At 42.2% G+C, this 21,397-nt stretch overlaps 2 protein-coding genes across 5 annotated transcripts; one reads left to right on the top strand and one right to left on the bottom strand.

Moving 5' to 3' along the window:
* foxa (forkhead box A sequence) lies at window positions 1–6,082 on the top strand. The gene is made up of 2 exons (XM_064326123.1): window positions 1–223; window positions 3,655–6,082. Exons 1-2 carry the CDS (start codon window positions 164–166, stop codon window positions 4,774–4,776), a joined length of 1,182 nt encoding a protein of 393 aa, XP_064182193.1. The 5' UTR covers window positions 1–163; the 3' UTR covers window positions 4,777–6,082.
* Window positions 6,083–13,400: 7,318 nt separating this feature from the next.
* Window positions 13,401–21,252, bottom strand: LOC135250126 (uncharacterized protein DDB_G0290685). Of its 4 annotated transcripts, none has more exons than XM_064326117.1 (11): window positions 21,095–21,251; window positions 19,592–19,748; window positions 19,143–19,229; window positions 18,531–18,705; window positions 17,857–18,429; window positions 17,546–17,699; window positions 16,170–17,108; window positions 14,691–14,921; window positions 14,270–14,356; window positions 14,015–14,055; window positions 13,401–13,714 (listed from the first exon to the last, which is right to left on the bottom strand). In XM_064326117.1, exons 1-11 carry the CDS (start codon window positions 21,211–21,213, stop codon window positions 13,605–13,607), a joined length of 2,673 nt encoding a protein of 890 aa, XP_064182187.1. In that variant the 5' UTR covers window positions 21,214–21,251; the 3' UTR covers window positions 13,401–13,604. The 4 variants fall into 4 exon arrangements, with proteins under 4 accessions (XP_064182187.1, XP_064182188.1, XP_064182189.1 ...); XM_064326118.1 differs by having other exon boundaries at window positions 18,531–18,702; window positions 21,095–21,250; XM_064326119.1 differs by having other exon boundaries at window positions 21,112–21,249.
* Window positions 21,253–21,397: the final 145 nt, after the last annotated feature.

The following is a 21,397-nucleotide window of genomic DNA, read 5'->3' as shown; positions in this document are numbered from 1 at the left end:
TTTCCCTAAAAATAACGCGCAAAACAAAAAAACGTCTCCGTCTCCCTTTTTCAAATAACATTGAAAAAAATCAGACAGTGTCTAAAATCAACTAATAAATCCTCAATTTTCGGTTTGGATGTGATTTTTTGTTTTAGCTTTAACTCGGAGTTTTGAACAGGAAATGATCAGCGGAGTAAAACTAGAAACTAACGAGGAATGGATGGCGTATTATCAGGACGAGGTAAGCAGGTGCGCCGTTGGTTTTTCCTCCTCCAAATTATAACTTAGTTCAATGCATTGCATTTATCAACTGATTTTGAATAATTAATAGCCTGTTTCAGAACTGATACATACAAACGATGAGTTAATTGTTTAAAGTAAATGATAAACTGTAACGTAAAACAGCCAAATGCGTACATTTAAAAGTTTTATATTTCCACTCTACGATGTAAAAACACAAATGGATATTTTCATTAAGTATCATTGCGTCATTATGCTTTTTTTTCAGTTAGAAATTTCAATCTGAGTTGTTTTTAAGTTTTATTGCGTTTGGTTTTTCTAATGTTGCAAATGCCAGGCTAATTTAAACATACAGCGCCAAAAAAACTTAATGATGTAGCCTATATTTTTATTTAACCATTATTTAACCAGGAAAACCCCATTGAGATTGAAATCTCTTTTGCAAGGGGGACCTGACATGAAACACAAAGTTACACAGCAAGACTTACACCTGACAAAATGTACAAACATCAAATGGGGAATGAGACAGAGGTGTAACAATAATTAAAAGTAGAGAAGAGGTTAAAAGCAGGAGCATACTTCAGTTACAGAGTCATGAATTGCATGTCCACAATTGAAATTAATTTGTCAAGTTTAAAATTCTTTTGCAGATTGTTCCAATATACATTGGACACAAAGAAGTGTATATAACCGCTTCACCTAATTTCCTAAAATAATTAATTTTTCCATCATTAATTTCTTACAAGTTCATACAGTCTATTGGGTAGCTAACTTTATAAAATGATAAATTGTTAAATTCAATTTAGAAATGATTTCGAACGCTTATCCCACAGATAAGGTGAAGGAAAATATATCCGTTTAAATGTCCCATGTTTTTACTATTTTCAAATTTACTGTACATGTTACCAGTCATTTTCAGGCCGGTTTCTTCTAAATTACATGTTGAATAAAGACGATCAAACAAACCAGTTTGTCTATTTTAGACAATATATTTTTTGGAGTAGACTACATAGAAAAGTAAAAACATTAATCAAACGAAATCAAGTTCAATAGGAATCCTAACGACGGAACAGTTGCTATTTTACCAGTTAGATGTTAACAATGGTAAATGTACGATTATTGAAATTACTATGAGAGGACAAAAAGTAAACAAAAAATAAAATCGATCTATTCATGTTATTAACAGTAATAATTACACCTCTTCTTCTCTTTTTATTATTATTATTATTATTATTATTATTATTATTATTATTATCAGTGTAGACATCTGATTCAACAATTATTGCAGTTTCACATAATGAGTGTTTAGCCAGCGCCAAAGATATGGAAAAAAATCTAATAGCATTTCCTTATTCTACTTAAATATTAATGTGATTATTCTTTTTATAATGACGAGAGATGTCGACAAGGACACCTCTGGACATTATTAGATTTTGTACTTGTTTAAAAAACGAAAATCTAAGGTTAATTATGACAATCCTTGTGGAATTAAATGTATTACCCAGTTGGCGTCGTCTACACAGTGAAATGTACATGCAGTGTTAAATGTTCAGCTCTAACAGAGTAGGCTACACATGAGCCCAACAGCGACCGTATGTATGCTACTCTGTAAGAGCTGATTTAACACAAACCGTTTTACTAAATTTTATTATTTTATTTATATAAATGTAAAGCCAATATATTGTATTTTCCCATGAGTTCACTTATGTGTAAGTGAGTAGAAATTAAACACATTCAAACCAAAATCAATATCCCTTTTGACAAGGTTTTAATAAAATACAATTATTTCATTTAAACTTTTATGACTTCTTACAAGAAGTGCGCACCTCTTCAACTATTTCACCTACAGGCCTATATGTTATTTATTTTGAAATAATTTTATTCTTATTACATAACTTAAATACTGTAGAAAATTAATAAGCACAAAACTCTTTAAAAAAATAATGACATGGTGAAAATGAAGGTGAAATTGAAGAGGTGGAACGTACCTATTCAACTATTTCACCTATAGGCCTACATGTTATTTATTTAAATAGTTTTGTGCTAATTAAATTGAAGCTACAGCATTGAATCTCAATGACATATTTAAACGCGTCTATGCTGAACTACAACGAATAAGAACAAGAACAGCAAAAATAGTCTGCTATCGCTACAGTATGCACAAGGGGCATGACCGTTGTAACGGCGTTCTGATAAGAATACTGTGCCGAAAAATTGGGACAACCACAGAATTTACTTGTGAGTTTTTGCACTTTCATTGTAAATGTGGATGCAGATCGAGGTGCTATAGAGCCATGATTTTAGATACATTTCCGCAGTAGGCCTAGTAGCTATTGAGGAGGCCTATCGTGGCCTGTTTTTGTTGAAAAATACTAGACAGGATGTGTTTTTAAACAATTTTCGAAATTTTCGCTTCGAATATAATGCATGTTTTCCGCCACAAGACCCAACTACTCCGAGTGTCGGAATGTGACTGCCTGTGTGTGGTCTCGGTGAAGTTAATTGATTGACTCCTGGAATAAGTTTTCTTTTCGGGTTGTTGGGATAGCCTGGATATGACTGACAAGCGACAAACGTGGGTTCATAATCACAGAGGCGTTTCTCAGTTTAGAAAAGAGATACCAGGGGGTTCACAAGCCATAATTAGCTATTGCCGATGCCCCTTACACAACAAACCTCGGAGGACAGCGGTCGCATCCTCTTGCCTCCTCTGTCTCCTTCTCTTTCATGGCACAGAAAAAGGCGGTCGGTGAGTGACTTAAAAGAGCCAAGTAACAAGGGCGAGAAGAATAGTAGCGCAGGAACAACAATGGGGTTATAGGAAGCGACTGGGTGGGTGGCCCGAATAGATTTACATGGCGATATCCAGACAGACAGCTATGAGTTAATGAAATTAGGAGGAAACCGATCAAAGGAGGTGTGCGCGGAGGAATTTGTCCCGACTGTGGAGAATACTCGGCAGCACTGTTGAATATTTACGAAAGAAGCGTAGCTCATAGTCTAATAGGCTCACAGTCTTGCTCTTCCAAGAGAATCACACCCCCCGCGAGAGAAAACGATTTGCGCCTTCCAGGGGTTAAATCGTCACAATTAGAAAGCGAATAATTGTTCATTTCTTTGTGAAACTTCTGCTGCTTTAGGTAAAGCATCCAAAGAGCATCTGAAGAGCATCCAAAATCATCTTTGCTGTTTACCCTTAGACAGAGCCTGTAAATAAATGAACGTAAAATGAAAAATTCACAAGGCGTGAATAAAGTCAGGAAAATTAATCATTCTCTCAAGAACAGCAGCTGCAGCGAGACAAAATTCTTCAGTCAAAAATATATATTTGTCCATCCATAGTTTCTATATTGGTTTTCTTATTGTTATGTGCATGGCTCTCCTTGTGCTGTGATATAGCTTACAGCTCACACCTGTAACCTGTTTCTGTAGGTGTACCCTGGGACCAACAACCTCCCCAGCAGTCTGAGTGGGTACCTTCCTTCAGGTGCACCTTACCTGAATAGTGGCCACACAGGAGGAGGAGGGGTGCCAACCGGGGCCTCAGGGGGCCTTAGCAGCCCAGTGAACCACTTTGGGGTCCTGCCGTCCCAGCTGGGATACGGGGGGGACGGCGGCAGAGGGCCATACGGCTTCGAGGTGCCAGGGGGAGAGCCCAAAGGAGGGTACCGCCGGAACTTCAGCCACGCCAAGCCGCCGTACTCCTACATCTCCCTCATCAGCATGGCCATCCAGCAGGCGCCCGCCAAGAGGCTGACGCTCAGCGAGATCTACCAGTGGATCCGCCAGCTCTTCCCCTACTACCGGCAGAACCAGCAGCGCTGGCAGAACTCCATCCGCCACTCGCTGTCCTTCAACGACTGCTTCGTGCGCGTGCCCCGCTCGCCCGACTCGCCGGGGAAGGGCTCCTACTGGGCGCTGCACCCCGACTCCGGCAACATGTTCGAGAACGGCTGCTACATGCGGCGGCAGAAGCGCTTCCGCTGCGCCAGGTCCGGCGACGCCAAGGCCCAGAAGGAGGGAAAGGGCGGGGACGCCGGCGACGCCGCCGCCGTGGCCTCCGTCCCGTCCGGCTCCCCCCACGACTCCCCCCAGCCCCAGCAGCCCTCACTGAGCACCCCCAGCCCCCACCTGCCCAAGTCTCCCTCCCCTCCGCTTCACTTCCACCATCACTCTCTCTCCCCGCCATCCCTCCCCCCTTCATCCAGTCAGCGCTCCCTCTGCATTTCGCCCGCGGGCGTCCCTCCTGCTCCCATATCCGGCCACAACCCCCACCAGCCCCACTCCGCCCTTCAGCACCCCTCTCTGTCGCTGGACCCCTGCCTGCGTACGGAGCCCCTCAGCCACCACCCCTTCTCCATCTCCCAGCTCATGGGCATGGAGCGGGGGGACCTGCTGCCCTACGATTCCTCCATGGGATTTTCCAACTATTACGGCCCAGCCTCCTCCTACCACCACGGCCATCATCACCCCGCCCCTCGAGACGGGACGGCTTTCGGAGGGGACTCCATGTACCCCAGCATGTGCTCTGTTCCCATAATGAGCTCGTCGTGAGAAGAGCGTGAGACAGTGAGAGCAGCACTGAGAATTTGCGTGTAGCTGTGTGTAAGAGAGAAACACTGAGTGTGTATGTATGTGTATGTGTGTGTGTGTGCGTGTGTGGAGAGAGAGAGAGAAAGAGAGAGAGAGAAAAGCATCACCAGACCATTTGACCAGGCAACCTAATGACATTCTTAACTCAACAATGGGAGCAACATGGATTTTTCAGACAGAGAAGAAGATGCCGGAAAGTTATAAAAAGCTGTTTTCAAAGGCTGGCGATTATGTAATTTAAAGATATATAAAAATTATACTTGTGATAAATAGTCTAGATGCACACCATTTATGCCCTGTGCCACAAAAACACTGTGGCTACGGATGTGGATTTGGAGACAATACAGGCAAAAATGACGAATAATAAGCATCCAGAGGAGAGGCTGATAATGGGGACACGGGAAAGGGAATTTATTTGACGCCTGTATTAGGGAAGTTCTTTCCTTGCACTGGTCTTAAGAACAGACACATGTATAAATGTAAATGGTAATTACAGTATCCTTTTTCTGAGAGTCGATTGAAAATGAGTTCTCTTCATTTGATATATTTCTCGTTGTTTTTCATGCTTGTCGTCCGTCATGACCTGTTCATTTGTATATGTTTAGGACGTCTTAAATGTAGTGGGAGCCCTGGATGACATCTACTTTGATGTTGAATTAGATTTGCGGTCGAGGACTTGGATGGTAGCGCTAGCCTATAGGCAATGTCAATGCCAGTCCTCCATGTAGCGATGTTCTGTTTCTGTGCCCATTCTGTGCTGTCACCTGGCGCACCACGGGGGGAAAAAGACAAAAAATATCAATAGCTGTTCAGTGGCATCTCTGTGGATGCAATCAGCAGGTACCATTTGTCCAGTTGCTGCTTAGTTAGGATAACATTTTGCCATTAATTACATTTTTTTAACCTACCACATCTTGCAATAATAAACATTGTATTTCTTTGCTTTCATTCTGTACAGGAAGTATTTGATGCTTACAAACTGCAAGACAGATTAAGATTTTTTTTTTTCATTTTTTATTTGGTAGAAATGACTTGTCTTATTGATATAAGGCCTTTGAAATGAGTTGTTCAGACTCAGAGATAGTTTTGAGAACTTCCCCTGAGAAGCAATGCCAAAGTTGTGGGTCGGCATTGTGACCACGGACATTGAAAACATTGCTGAAATCTCCATGTTCATACAGAACTGGGTTTTTACACGTCACAAATGAAATGTAATTTATCCATATGTCCTGGCATACGCATCTTGAAACAAGATTAGAAAATAAAGTGGAAAAAAAAGTGAAAGTTCAATTTGTTGTTCTGGTTGCATTTGAAATTCAAAACCGCACACAACTGCACAAAGGGCGAGTAAAGAATTCTTTACGGGATTTCGGCCAAACCAGTAATGCCAAACTGTCCCTGAATGGGACCGGCGGGTTGTTGTCGAGCATCAGCCGCAATTTTACGTCAACATTCTTCAGATACCTCGGGAGTCAAAGCTGTGTACATGGGAATCAAGCCCTCTGTCTAAACACATCCATTGTCTTCCCGCATTGTCTCTCCTTTTGCCTCTCGCCACTATATTACCCTGGGTCCATACCTTACATTCCTCCCATACAAAAGTGATTATGCACAGCCAGCCCACCATTGTTAAGTGGCTTTTAGTCTATCCTAATCACAGAAGGAAAGAACAGAAAGAAAGAATAGAGTAAACAGAGAGGGATAGTTGATTGGATAGTAGTTTTCAAATGTGACTGTTTCCTCCAGTTTTTTTTGCAACAATATAAGACAGTGATTGGGCATACCAAGACACTGTACATAGCACTGTATAGCAGAATAGCAAATGTACTGGTGATAATAGTAACAAACGGGTTCCATGGTCATTCAAAATTCATTTAAAGTTACTACTACTACTACTATTTTATATATTTTATTTATTTATATATATTTATAAAGTTCCTTACAGGACACCCAATGTCACTTTACAGGGAAATCAGGATAAGACACAGAGTACAGAGGATTGAAACATTTAAAACATAAAGAAAATAACATTGATAAATAAGTCATTACCAAGAAGATGTTAAGCTATACAGAGAACCATTAATGGAAAAGACATTGATCATAAAAACATTGGCTGTCTTGATGATTGAACATTAACCCATTGCTCATTGACCATTTTAGTTCAGAATGACCTAGACCTTGCTTTGGAGCACATCCCTAAATAACCTTCAACTTTAAAGCACCTCAATGCTCTTACCACTCATTGGTGAAATGACTTTTTCTATTGAATCCATGGTTATGCAGTCTAGAGAAACATTGTACACTTTGTGTCTATACTGTATGTTTTCATGTGTACACAGTATGAAGAAACTATAATACACATCCCACATCTTGAGCATTTCAGATGCAAATAACAATACAATATAATCAATGACAATCTGTCTGAAACAATGCTAAGACTTGGGCAATATAATGGGGAGAAACTATTTTTTTGACACTCATTGCATCACTTACACCCAGAATACAATAACTTCTCATTTGTAAATGATAAAGACCCATGCCCTCTACAACAAAAAATATACTGCCTCTCAGTTCTGGGATAGAAATAAAACATCAGCAGTGCCTTTTCAAGTCAGATTTTGGACTTCTTAGGCTAGTGCATTGGAAGACAATATGGCTGCACTTTCTGGACAGCGCATCAAACTGCAGCAGCCACTGACAAGAAGTCATGGAAAAAACAAGTGAGTGCATGGACTGCAAATCCAGAGAGATTTAGCTGAATACAGGACCCTCTCTAGCAGAACCAATCTCTGCTTCAGGGTATCTCCACTATGGTGACCAGTAATGATGTAATTCAAACCTCCCACTTTGCAGTTTGACTATGGTACATTTAAGAAGGTTACTCCCTATTTCCTTCTCATTTCAAACTTAATAAAATTAGACAGGTCAAGGTATATTAACTGATAATGTGGGGTTAGGGGTATATGAAAGGGTCAAGGTACTGAAGTACTCAAGTGTGACATCTTATACATAATGCTGATGAACCGACATTCGCACCAATAATTCTGCTGAAATTAGTCAAGGTAAATTGTGTAAATTAGTCAATGTGCTCCAAAGTAAAATGAATGTGAGTGGGATTTTAAAATCTTTTAGCCTGCACGTAGTATTCTCATTGCAACATGGTGCTGATCCTGGTTTCAGAGTTTCCATAGTGTGGACAACCAAAATTCCAGAGGTGTAGAAGCAGAACTACATCTTGCTTCAGCACAAAATGAAGTTTTCCCCAAAAAAACGTCAGCTGTCAATGTGGGAAAGCTGTTCTAAGACTACAACTATCTATACAAAAAATTGATTAAATAAAGAGACGTCCTCTCACACAGGAATGGTGGTCAAGCACCTGTTGATCGACTATGAATAATACAGTAGCAGGGAGAAATGCTGGCGCTCAGAGTCCAGGGCGGTGTTGAAGTGGTCAGCAGAGAGGAGAGGTCTGCCAGGGTAAGGCTTAATGGTGTCCAGGATGGTAGTGATGGTGGTAGGGGGAGAGGTTATCCACAAGGTCCTGACCCCCCAAACCTTAATCTCCCTCTGAACCCCTCATTGTCCGGCAAGGCCTGTGGACAATAGGATGACACCGGGTATAATGACAGACCCCCCACCCCCTCAACACTGTCCTCATAAATGGGGATACAGGGACACACACAGAGTTCTAAGCAGGGTGCCTGGGTTGGCTTTGGGTGATGAGTTGTAAAGGGTTACGTATAATGAGATCATAGCTTCTCAGCCCTCCTCCCGCAGTTCCCCTCCCATGTCCGATTGTGCTCTCGCTGAGCTCTCAATTGATACATTTTAATCCCACCTTGAAGCGTTACAATAATTTAAAAATAATAATGTATTTACATTACACATTCTCGCCAGTGGAGAAGCTGAGGTTACTTTTAGTTGGCAGCTCAATTCAGTCCTGCAGCAGGTAATCTGGCGTTGATGTGAATGAATGTCAGGCAGTTCTCATTTTCATCTTTTACTCACTTAATGAAACATGTCTCAGCTTGGCATACTGTTAAGCAGAAACCCTCTTGGTTTCAGCATTAGAAAAGTGGCTGTAGTACATTAAAAACATCAGCTGTCAACAACAACTGTTGTTGTTTGTCTTGCTGTCTATTCCACTTCATTTTTTATAGGTTAATCTGCCCATTGTTACATCACTTTGAAAAATTATTGTGAATGCTGTTACATAAGGAAATACTGTCATAAATCTGCATCTACCAGTTCATGCCCATGTGTGTAGTGGCTGGGCTGATTTGTCCCATCACAGCTCGGTTTGGAAATTTGGACTGAGGGAGTACATTAAAGGGGATTGATTAGTCTGAGGTGGTTCCGGATTGAGCTGTCAGAGAGGACTCTCAGACTCTTAGATCGAGACCTGCCAGTCAGACGATTAACTCATCCCTCCTACCTGGACCAATGTAGAAGAAATGCCAACAGCGAAGGATGAAGTGGTCAAACTAAAGGATGGAAGATATCAGATAACTCTCTCTTGCTCTCTCTCTCTTTCCACTCACACTCACTCACACACATACACACACACACATGCACGCGCACACACACACACACACACACAGTCAAAAAATATTGGACTTAAAATACTAGGAAATGTAACACGGTCAATATGGTTGTATTACATAATTCCACAATTTTGTCCCAGATTGTTTTGACCCTTCGTGTACCAACAAGAAATTGCCCACTGAAGTTCTATAACAGGACGCAGTGGTATCTACAAAACAGGCGTACTGTAAATGTATGAGAGCAACACACATATATCACATATATTTTGATTCCAGTGCTTTGATCCCTTCAAAACCATCAGAACATTGATCAAACCACAGGTACGAAGACCTAACAACTGTGAAAAAGGCAATTAAGTGAAAAGATAGCAACCATCACGCCCGGCGGCTGCCATTGGAAACCCAACAGTCCATCTCCCCTCTGTCCCTTTAAGATGGAACTCTATTCAGGGCCTATTGCTGGTAAGGGAGGTGGGAGAAGGGCAAGAGGCAATTTAGATCCCCAGGAGCCAAATTATAGATATTGTTTTTTTATCAGAGTAGAGTGAAATGGCACAGAGGTTCAGCACATCAAATAGGAAGCACAATTTGTCTCCTGGAGATAAAAATGGTCTTGGTGGAACGAAAGTGCCCATCACAGTCCTTACTCCTCTCAGCTGATCTCTGTGGTTCTGTCACTCTCCTCTCCTCAAGACCAATCAGTCTTCTCTCTGAGCCTCTTTCCGATTCATCATCTTATTCACTAGCTTCCTGATTCTCTCTCCTAGCACCGAGCATCTTTCTGCTTATTTCTTCCACAAATTTAATTATTTCATTTCATTTCATTTTTGTAACATCTAATTTATTTATAAAACAATAGGGAACACAAATCATTGGAATATCAGGGTAATTTAACCCCAAGCAAATATACATATTGCCAAATCAACATTTAGGTGTAAGACCTGTTACTTCCTGGTGGGTAATGATTTAAGCATGCAATTATCTTTATTGTGAAATGATGTTACAGCCTCTCTAATGTATTATACATGAATACATTTTATTATAGATTAAATACAAGTATTTAATATACCACCTTGCAGTTCAACCTGTTGTCAACCTGTAGCTGTATGTGAACACCTCTGTCACTGAGATAAGGTTTGCATGCATGTTTACTTATAATTATGCTATACATATTCATGTGGGTGTATGTGTGTGCACATTACTGTGTACGTGTTCATTTATGTATAAACAATCATATGAAAGTACACACAGTTATGTGTGTGTGTGTGTGTTAGATTGTATGTATGCGAGTGTGTATGTGCGTGTGAGTGTGCGTGTGCGTGTGCGTGAGCATGTGCGTGTGCGTGTGTGTGTGTGTGTGTGTGTGTCCCAGGGAGCAGTATGCAGGGGGGCAGGAATCTCTGTGGCTTGGCCTGTGACATCAATCAGACAGCTGTGACAGAGTAAAGGAGAGAAGAGGGAGCTGAGAGACGGGGGTGCCGGGGGGGTTAGTGAGGGGGGGGGGGCTGCACAGGGAGCTTTTGTATGAGCAGCATGGAGCAGCACAGGGGCTTTGTGGAGTTTTGAATGGGGAACAATGGCGGGTGATAGCTTACACTGGACAGTCACACAGGGCTGGGTCTCTGCCCGCCCGTCCGTATGTACGTCTCCCTGTCTGTCTGTCCTTCCGCAGGGTCGCCGTCTGACAGATGCTGTGTCGCTGAATCGCAGCGAGCAGCAGGAGAAAACGGACGGCGTGTTAAAACCTCCCCTTTTATTACCATAGAGCTCTGACCCTCAGCCCCAGGGCCCAGTCACCACCATGTACGTTTCCCTGCACCTCTATGGGACCATTTGACTCAATCAGGTCAAGATTACAGCAAATCTAAAGGCCTTAAAAGTAGTAATCGTGTAACAAACAAAAAAAAAACAAACAAAAAAAAAAATTACGCAATTGGTCCCTTGCTATGTGCAGGTATAAATCACAGAAAATAAAGAAATCGGCACGTTCTTGGTACAGTCTGAGTGTGTGCAGAAATGCTGCCCTTTTCCCCTTACAAAGGCAGCTGATCACTGTGAGTAGTCACCCACACCTCCGCGCTGACAATGGGCTGGAGAGGCTCCTGTGACTAAGGGGACCGGTGGACGCACTCCACATAAAGTTCACATGAACACTCACTGCATTCTTAGTGTCCCGTTTCCCCAACACTGTAAGAAGGTACGCTGCTGTAGGTGCTATAGAGACTACTCTGTACTTTAACCAAATTTAACCTGATAAAAATGTAATAACGGCTTACTTGCCATTTTAGGGGCTCTTCAAGTTTTAAAGCATTTGTAATTTTTCACACTTGAGGAATGCTTTGGCTTAAAGGCTGGAATCTATTCTGATTTAACTCTTTCTTTTTTCACTCAGTTTTTTTTCCCTAGCATCAAAAGAACTTGCTTAAGTTACTTTATCAGGCAGGTGACTTGGTCAGTGTGGTAAGTTTGAGAATATCTGGAACACTTATCAAAATACCTTTCAGCTCTCAAGGACTTGAGACCCTCTTAGAGGCGGTCAGTTCCTGCATTAATCAATAACTCCACGGTGTGTGTGTTCTTCACCTACAAAATGAGTGATGAGGCAGACACCGGTCTTATCTGGCCGCCGGCCTCAAGGAAGACCAGGGTTCAGGACGACTGACCCGCCACCTCTGGGGTCCTTTGTCTCTTGTGTCCAAGTGCAGGCTGGTGCCGCTTGGTGATTGGTCTCACGGAGCCTCCCGGCAGTCATTGGGGCCTGCGTGGTTGCCGTGGCAGTGGAAGAGCAGGTCTTGTTTGCACAGCGGCCCGGTTTATTGTGGTCCTGCGCCTGCGTCTCCGTCAGTGTCCCTCTGTCTCCTTTGACAAGGGCCAGGGTAAATAAGCCTGTTCAAATACACATCACTCAGGGTCCAGGACAACACCCCCACCTCACCTAAGCGCCCCCTGCTCCTACCACCCAGTTCTGCATTACACCACCCCGCCCTGTTCTCCAAAACCGGCCTCACCATTTCTAAAAGCTGTAATTAATTAGAAGGGGGTCACTAAGTTAAAGTTGTTTGTTTCATTTTTTTCTTCAACAAAATCAATGTTGCTTGAAGCAAGCAAATGTAATTATAAAGCCAGCCACTATAAAGTTGCGACACAGGTTTTACTAAAACACTTCTACACAAATCATACACCAACATCATTTTACATGTTCCATAGATTTAATGGCAGATTTATTCAATCGGTTACTCTGAATATATATATAGCGCCTCCGGATTTTCTATTCTACCATTCCTTCCTGTTTCTTTGCTCCAACATTTATGTTCTTTCGTAGTTGTCCCCATAACATCTGTGGAACTCCCCCCAGTTTTTAGTCGGACATGGCATTCTGTATCATTTCCAGTTCAAATGTGCCATTCTAAATTGGTGCAGATATTGGGAACATGGCACTGAGCTAAACTGCACACACACCGAACGTTGCTTTCAAAAGGACAAATCCAATCTAGTAATTTTCCGTCAAATGTCACCCGACCCCCATTCCCTTCTTACCTTTCCCCACCCCTCCGCCTCCCTCTTTTGTCCTCCGCTCCTCTGCATGTCTGCCTGCCCACCTGTATTTGCACAGTGACTGGGATGTCTATGGCTCTTACAGGATAGTGAGATAAGCCACGAGCAAATAACAAAAAAGAGATACCCTCCCCATTGTGCCCAGCTTCTTTCATCCCATTACAATTTACCCCTCCATCCATCCCTCCCTCTCTCCCTCCCTCCCTCCATCCTCCCATCACTGCAGATGCAGATTACACACCTGAGCCCCCTAAAACCACCCACTCAGCTTCTTACCAAGTGATAGCAGACTTCTTTTAGGTGACCTGAATTTTTGAGTTAGAGTATTCAAACATATACCTAATTTTAAGGTACTCTATATGTAGTGTTCATTATGGTCAGTCATGAAAAACAATCATGGATTATAAAATAATATATTAATAACATACATAATACTTTTTAGTAGGGAATTAACAGTACTTTATAGAAAATGAAAACATTATAGCTTTTTTAAACACATTTTGTTTATTTTTCACAGGGAAGCATTGATATTCTATTTACAAATATACATATACATACACTGCGAATAATAAATAATATCAATCTCAATATGGTGCAAAGGTTGGGAAATTATTTCAGGTTCAGTGTTAAGTCATATTTCTTCCCTTCTTGCCAGGTCTTTTATGGTGTTGGTGGCTTGTCTTTTCTCTCTCAGTCATAGAATTCATCAAAGTCCTCCAGGACATCTTTCACAGGCATGGTCAGGTCAGTTTTGCCTGGCTTGTTGTCTTCCAAGTCACTGTCTGAGTCTTTCCACAAGGCTGCGGAACACACACAGCAAGTAACACATAGGCCTACATCCCACCAGAGTTCACTGAAATATACATATATATATATATATATATATATATATAGTTGGCAATGGATTAGGGGGACATGTGGTTAGAGAACAGAACTCAGAACGGGACACTGGTTCATATCCTAGCCGTAATTTCGGGGTGAGAGTGTAAAATGGGTATAAAAGTTGAACAATTCTAGTTTGCAATCTGGATTTCACATTACTCTGTGCTGGACATTTTTTCCGATCACTATAATTTCTTTAATTTAGGGATAGAACTTACCTTTACTCGTAGATTTCACTGTTATTTTTAATCCCTTCACCCTACAAGAATATAAGTATTTTAATAAACTAAAACACATTCATATCAGGTCATAAAATACGGGTAAACAATTGAGAACAGATACTATGTATACTGGTGTTCCCTTTAGATGTGAGTTATAGATCTGTTAATTATCCAACAGTATTTCTACTAGGGGAACATTTGGATATTATCTATACTCAGTGCTTGTCTCCTGGAGAATGCTTAACACCCTACCTCTGTGGGGAGGTGATCTTGTCCTTGGGCTCCCTATCCAGGGGAGGGGTAGGGTCTGGACTCTCCTTTCCCTTAACAACACAAACCCTAAAATGACAGTATTCTGCACGTGAGAGCCCTGTAAAATCTAACAGGTCAGCCACAGGAAATTTCAACTTCGAGAAACTTTTCACTCATTTCTTTCAGTCAAGTTTAGATTAGGTACTGCAGGGGACAACATTTTTTAAAATACAGGTTATCACCCAAGTTGACTAGCACAATTTTATGTTTCAGGGTCTATTTCACATGGAATTCATGCAGATATGTTAAATAAAAGCTCTTCAACCAATAATTGAGTGTTAACTGCCCTGAAGGAATCCTCCATTTCATGACCTTAACAACAGGGGAGGTCTAAGCACAAGGGTAGGCTCTCCACACTCACTGATGGTTTGATGAGTCTCTCCTGGGAGCTAGAAGACCTTCTATATCTTCCCCATCCTCATCATCTTCATAATCATCATTTAATTTCTTGTCACCATCAGATTCATTTTCATGAGTCTCATCTTCAGCAATCTGTTCCACATCTTCATCTTCCTCCTCAATATCCTCAATGTTCCCACCAGCTCTGGTTTTACAGCTCGTTCCAGTAGCTGTTTTTCTGGTCATGTTGTTCCTGTTATATACAAAGTATGACACTGAAATTCTTCAGCTTATTATTTATGTTAGAGTTAATAGCATTATTTAGAACTACTAAATTTATTCTTACTACAAATGCCAAATTTATAAAAATATAATTACAGACCCTTTATCCTGGGTGACTTCCAAATAATAACAAATTAGTTACCACAGCTAGACACTGATCAATAAGCAAGGCAGGTAGAGAATTTCAAACTAATATGTACTAACCTGTTTTATAGTAAATGAAATTGATATTCTATATTTTTTATCTTTTTAAATATTTTTATTTATAATGGGGCAGCATTACATCTGCTGTTCACGTTAAATTATCTTCAATATATCAAAGAGAGAAGTTTATATTAATGATAACAGCAGAGTCACATTAAATGATTCAGGCTACATGAAAGAGATGGAAGATATATTTTTAAATTAAGACCAATCAATATATATTAGATCTATATCAGACTGAAAATAATGGCATGGCATCCACAAAGGCAGAGATTACCAACATCTGATGTAACCAAACACAGGATCAGCTGCAAATGTGTGATCATTGCTTTGACTGACATGTTTTTCAATGACAGAGACCAGTTAAAACTGGTTCAAGAAGATAACCAGATAACTATATAACCAGATACAGGCACATTCTTGGCCCCTGCTATGTGTAGCTTACTGGCCATTACTGTAATAAATGCAATATCATAAAACATAGAGAATTAATTACTGTAAAGTAACACATTCACAAACCAATTTATAATTATTTATAGCAAATTCATAATAGTCTGTAAATTTTAAATGTGTTTTTGAGGGGCAGCATACTGCAAAGGCACTGTTCTAGTGCATGAGTGGGCCCCAGGGTTTGGTATCAAATCCAGGCTGCTCCAGTACAGAATGTGGCTGGGATCATGGGAGAGTTTGAGTTGGCTGGGATGTCAGTGTCACAATACATAACACATAATACACCAGCAAACCCCACTTGCATCTGTTGAGTCTTAAATGAAGTGTGATTAGAAATGGTGCCAGACATCACATGCTTAGGATAGCACACGCTTATCTGTGCTCTCCTGAATCAGCAATCATGGTTGCAGCGTAAGCATGCTTGGGCATTCCAAATTAGGGAATTTCTAATTATTATTTTTAAATAATAATAATAATAATAATTTTTTTTTTTTTTTTTGCATAGGCATGTATACATACACCCATGTTAGACATTTTTCTGTGATTCCAGTAGATTAATGTGTACCTTTTGTCCAGCTGTGAAGTTATGATTTCATCTTCAGAGTCTGTTGTTCCCTGGCTTTCCTCTTCCTCGTTGTCTGCTGCTGCTGCTTCTGCTTCTCCAGTTCCTTCCACTCCTTCATCATCTTCATCATCCTCTTCATCCTCTTCAACTGAATCATTTCCTTTCTCTTCCCCTTCATCAGTTTCTCCCTCCTCCAAACTGCTAGAGCTGTCCCCTTCATCTTCCCCATTTTCCTCCTGGCCAAAGCCTTCATGTTCACCTTCTTCTTCTTCTTCCTCCTCCTCCTCTTCCTCCACCTCCTGTCCCAGAGAACTACCATTCTCCTCAACCCTCTCCTCCACCTCTACCTCCCCCTCTGTGTCCTCCTCTTCTTCACTGAACCCATTGCTTTCAGAGCATGGATCCTCCTCCTCAACCTCCTTGACTGATAACTTCAGCTTCTTTCCCACCTTCACCTCCTCCTCAGCATGCTCCAGGAGTCCTCCCATTCTCTCGGCCTCTACAACCTCTGAACATGATGATGCTTCTCCCTCAACTGTACCCTCATCCCCACTCTCCTCTTCTCCTTTATGAACATCCTGTTCCACATTACCCTTCTCAGTCATTTCCTGTTCCCTTCCTTCTATCTCCTTTTCTGCTACTGTCTTTTCCACCACCTCTTCATCTCCATCTATCTCATCTGTTATTGCTCCATCTCTCTGGCTGCTGTCCTCAGTCTCCTGCTCAGTCTCAGTGGCCTGGTTGACCCCTCCCTCTGCCTTGGCTCCTGCACTTCCTGAGGCCTCCTCCTGAGTATGACTCTCCTCCTCTCCAGTAGATGGTGATGTGGCTAAAGGCATACCACTCCTCTGGCTCCTAGCTTCAAAGGTTGCTCTTGAATCTGTAGCCCTTACTACACCTCTTCCTGTGAGTGAGCTCACACTGGACCCAGCTGAAGACCTAAATCAACAGTGAGGCATTGCAGCTGGTCAACAAGAATGTAAGTTCAAGTAGTCCAACTCAAGACAATTCATGCCCCGGCACAGCAGACCAAAAAGCTCTCATTGGTTACAATTATGTTTATCTTTACTCCACTGAGTGGGTACACTGCATAGAGTTGGCAAAGTTCATCTCAGTTGTGGCCATGTTTGGGGTTCACCAAAATCAATCCAGGAGAACCACATTTATTCAGATTTTAGAGATATTTGTCAAGCAATAGTTGGATTAGTAACACTCCAGTTAAGTAAAGAGGACCATATTTAAAACAAAACAAGATACCCAGTGGCTGTCCATGACTGAGCTGAGCCACTGCTGGTCTAAAGCTTCCTTCCTTATAATGAGCAAAACCAGTAAAATAAATTTGGTGGGCTTTGCTGCAAGTTATGGGCAATACTCACCTCCGTGAAGCTGCTTCCCCTCTGTTCATTCCACTTTGTCGCATTCTTCCTTTTTTCTCCCTCCTCCTCAACACCTGAGCAGTGTCCACTTTTGCAGCCTCACTGCTGATGGAGCCGTCCTCACTGCTGTCACCCTGTGTGCTGGACAGACGGACTACACAGGCACACAGACAAATGCAGGTGTTCTTAATATAGGCTAATCAGTGTAGTGTAGAACTACAACAACTATGTAATACTCTGCAATATTTGGCAACATGAAGTCAGTTAAAATCATTGCAGCTCCAGAAGCTAGCTGAGGAGTGGCTGCTCACCTGGTTTGATGTCCAGCTCATAGGACTGATTGCTGGTCCTCATCTGTCTTTTGCATCCCTGCTCACCCTGGCTGCTGTCCTTGGTGGACTCTGGCCCCTCACTTCTCACCCTCTCTCTCCTTGTAGAGTCTACCCTGTCATCAGGCCCATGGGGAACTGCCATGCCCCAATCTCTGCAAACCACAATGGGGTACCCAGGCCAAGGAACCTGGGAGTATGGAGAGTGAAACCTGGGAACGTTGCACAGGCCTGGCCAGCCAGGTGGGTACCCCATGATGAGTTCTCTATGGGGCTGCTCCTGGGGGAGGAGCCAGGAGGCATCAACGGGTTGGCTGACCAGGGGGTTTAGGGGGTGCTGAAAAGGATACCCAGCTCTGACGAGGTCCTGGAACCCTCTTAGATCAGAATGGGGATGGAGATTCTGATCATTACTGGCTTGAGAAACACCTGTTCTGGAATGTCCTCCTGTCATCCAGGAGGACTGAACCGAGACGTTCCATGGGGTGTACGGGTCATTCTCAGCAGAGTTTTCTTTTACCACCTTGCTCTTTTCCTGAGACGAGTGAAGGTGAGCTGGAGGATACATAAAATCACAAATATTACGAGGGAATGGAACGGACATGGTTCATACCATTCATGCCTGGCTGATAGATGCTTGTGATTTCCCCACTTACTCTCTCCATTCTTTGGCGTGATTAACCTGTGAGGTAGGATAGGTGAATTGGGGAGGAGGGAGGGGCCTGGGGATGACAGGGGAGCATTAACTCCTTTGGTGGTCCTGCTGTGAGCTTCCTCTTTTCCCTTTTCCTTCACCGCCCTCAGGGCTTCCTTCAACTGCAGCGCCACCTGCTGGTGAAAGACGAGGTTCAATACTGAACAGTTCTGCAACTAGACTGTGGGCCTTTTTGATGAAGTAAGAATAACAACAAGAGTTCATAAGGAAGTGCAGCATTCACAGCATTTCTCAGAGACTGCGAGGAAGCAATGGCTCTACCTGCTGGTAAATGCTTGTCCTCACCTAATGTCCATTATGTCCTGCTCATCACACAATTATCCTTTCACTTCTTTGTATTATGTCAGTTTAATTGTGTTAGTCCTAACCCTAACCCTAACCCATAGCCACATTGGATTTACCAATGACCAATGATAACAGTAAAGTAAAACTCTGCCAAGACAGCCTCCCTGGATTCCCTTGACTCTGTATTGTTTCAGTGAAACCTAGTAGTATTAATTGATTTTGTGGATGAATGTAAGCTGTGTGTGTGAGAAGTGTGTACAATTCGCACCTCGTTCTGCTGAGCTGCAATCCTCTTCTCTTCAAACCTCTGCTGCCATTGAGGGAATCGCTGTTCCAGCTGTCTCTCATACTCCATCTGTAAGAGGAGAGGAAGGAGGTGACAGGAGGGTGAGGGTGGGCCCGTTGCACAATGTTAGCAACTCACACAACTGGAAGTACAATGATCAGAATGTATAGCAATCTTATTATCAGTTTACATCCATAACATGGGGATGATCTAATTAAATTGGTGGTTCAGCCATTTCAGTCAATTCACAGTCAGTGGTAGTTTACTTATGGTCATAGCCTGCATTTTAATATGGCCTCAGGCTGAAATAATATTCTGTTGCAGGTGAAACCGCTGTGCACTTTGACAGCACTTCTCAGCAAGCATCAAGTCCAGGCAAACAGGAAATGCTGAGAATGGAATCCCCCGGGCCCAGACCCACTTCCCCTCACTCGGATGGTTGCCATGGCGGCGGTGCGGGCGGCCAGGTCCCTGAGCGTGTCCTGGGCCCTCTGGAAGTCCTGCAGCAGCCGCCGGTTGCGCGCCCAGGCCCTGCGCTCCCGTTCCGTTACCTCCTGCCACCGCAACTGCAGCTGCGCAGCTCTGCTCCTGCGGACAAAGGAGACGGAAAAATACTCATTCAACCCCACGTCTAGTACACATACACACACATACACACACACTGCAAATTCACAACAGTGCATGAAAACACCACCAAAGACTTAGTGAGGATTAAAATAATCTATTCAGAACAGGACGTTTGATAAACAGACACAAAAAAGTGCACTAGAATTCAAAGCCAAAATTATGGTTTTAGTTTGCATTAAAAGGATTTACCTGAACCATAACAGATTTATCTGAAACACCGTCATCACTATTGTATAATATCTGTGTCGGTCACCGTGAAAAGTAGCCCAGGTTACATGCAATGGTGGTGCACTCGTGATCTTTGATTCGTGAACGAATTTTCCAAAAGTGCTACACATAACGTCTTATATGTCAAAAACGAAAATAAATAAACATGGTTGTGTTGGATAAGCAAACAAGAACATTTTAAGCTTTTCACAGAGCGACAATACGAATTGTTAAAAGCTTTGACAGTGTAGACAGCTGATCCAATGCTGCCATCTATTGAAAAGTAAAGAAAATATCTTGGAATAAACTTCAGGCTTTTGAAAGTGCGATTCCTACATTATTTTAATTGAAGGTTTAATGCTGTGTGAGGTGTGAATAAATTGATGTTTTATGCTTTGATGGTGTCCATTGATGAAAATTCAAGTAAGTAGTTCTGATTAAGCACCTTGCTCAATGGCACAACGGCTTAAAAGGTTATAAGGCCGGTTCTCTATCAGTTATGCCACACTACTGTTTAAGTTTTCATTCATTTTAGCAACCACTGACGTCATGGCCCACCTGAATCAGGAATTTCGGATTACCACGGATGTTACACAAACAGACACGTTTGCACAAAATGTTTGCAGTATTACCACTATACGGTGCCTGGAGATGGTAACCATTGAATTGTCACTGATGTTCCTGTTTTTCCTTTAATCTCACACCAATAGCCTACATTATACTTAGGCTAATTTATAAAACTAAATGCTAATATAATGGCTTGGATGATTGCTTGACTGGGACTGTGATGTTTGCTGTTAATCCCACAGTGTAGAAACCTGTAGGCTAATGCCAGAGATTCTTGTTGCATTTATTACACAATAAATATAGCCTGCTTATGACTCATCCACAACAGACAAAAGGGGGTTCCCAAACAACAAGGCAAGCACACTGCCGGTTAAAGCCATTTTCGGTAACATTGTCCGGTAGCAGTGAATTGTCCGACACATTTTCCTGTTTTGCCATGGCAACAGCTATTTAAACAGTTGCAGACAGACGAGAAAAAATACAAATGACGGACACAATGCATGTTGTAGGTTAGGTGATGACCCTTGATTTACCCGTGCTGCAGACCCACCTCCGCGTTTTTGCGGGCGCACAGACGTCCTCCGTTCCCCCTGGATGTCGTCCAACAGACCAGAACGCCATTCTGTCGATTTCCCCCACATCGCTTTAGCATTATATAGGCCTACCTGGATTAGAACGGATTAAAGCGGGGATTACATTCAGAGAAGGGATAGGAAACGAACAGTCTCTTGTGGGAATAAAACACAGAAGTGTATCCTTACATACTATTACAGATAAATTTGGGATACGAGATTAGATCTCATCTTAGATAATTTCAATATTTTAAATTATTAGTC

This window comes from Anguilla rostrata, chromosome 3 (genome assembly GCF_018555375.3).
Source record: "Anguilla rostrata isolate EN2019 chromosome 3, ASM1855537v3, whole genome shotgun sequence".
In the NCBI taxonomy this organism is placed as follows: Eukaryota; Metazoa; Chordata; class Actinopteri; order Anguilliformes; family Anguillidae; genus Anguilla; species Anguilla rostrata.
The sequence above is the reverse complement of the archived record's forward strand: the minus strand, read 5'-3'. Positions and strand labels throughout refer to the sequence as shown.

Excerpts from the sequence above, each read along its gene's own strand:
- LOC135250126 (XM_064326117.1), bottom strand. The coding sequence starts at position 21,213 with ATGCTAAAGCGATGTGGGGGAAATCGACAGAATGGCGTTCTGGTCTGT. Across the intron at positions 17,700-17,856 it reads TGAGCTGGACATCAAACCAG|TCCGTCTGTCCAGCACACAG; the intron begins GTGAGCAGCCAC and ends GTGCCTGTGTAG. Across the intron at positions 14,056-14,269 it reads AAGATCACCTCCCCACAGAG|GGTGAAGGGATTAAAAATAA; the intron begins GTAGGGTGTTAA and ends ATATTCTTGTAG.
- foxa (XM_064326123.1), top strand. The coding sequence starts at position 164 with ATGATCAGCGGAGTAAAACTAGAAACTAACGAGGAATGGATGGCGTAT. Across the intron at positions 224-3,654 it reads TGGCGTATTATCAGGACGAG|GTGTACCCTGGGACCAACAA; the intron begins GTAAGCAGGTGC and ends CTGTTTCTGTAG.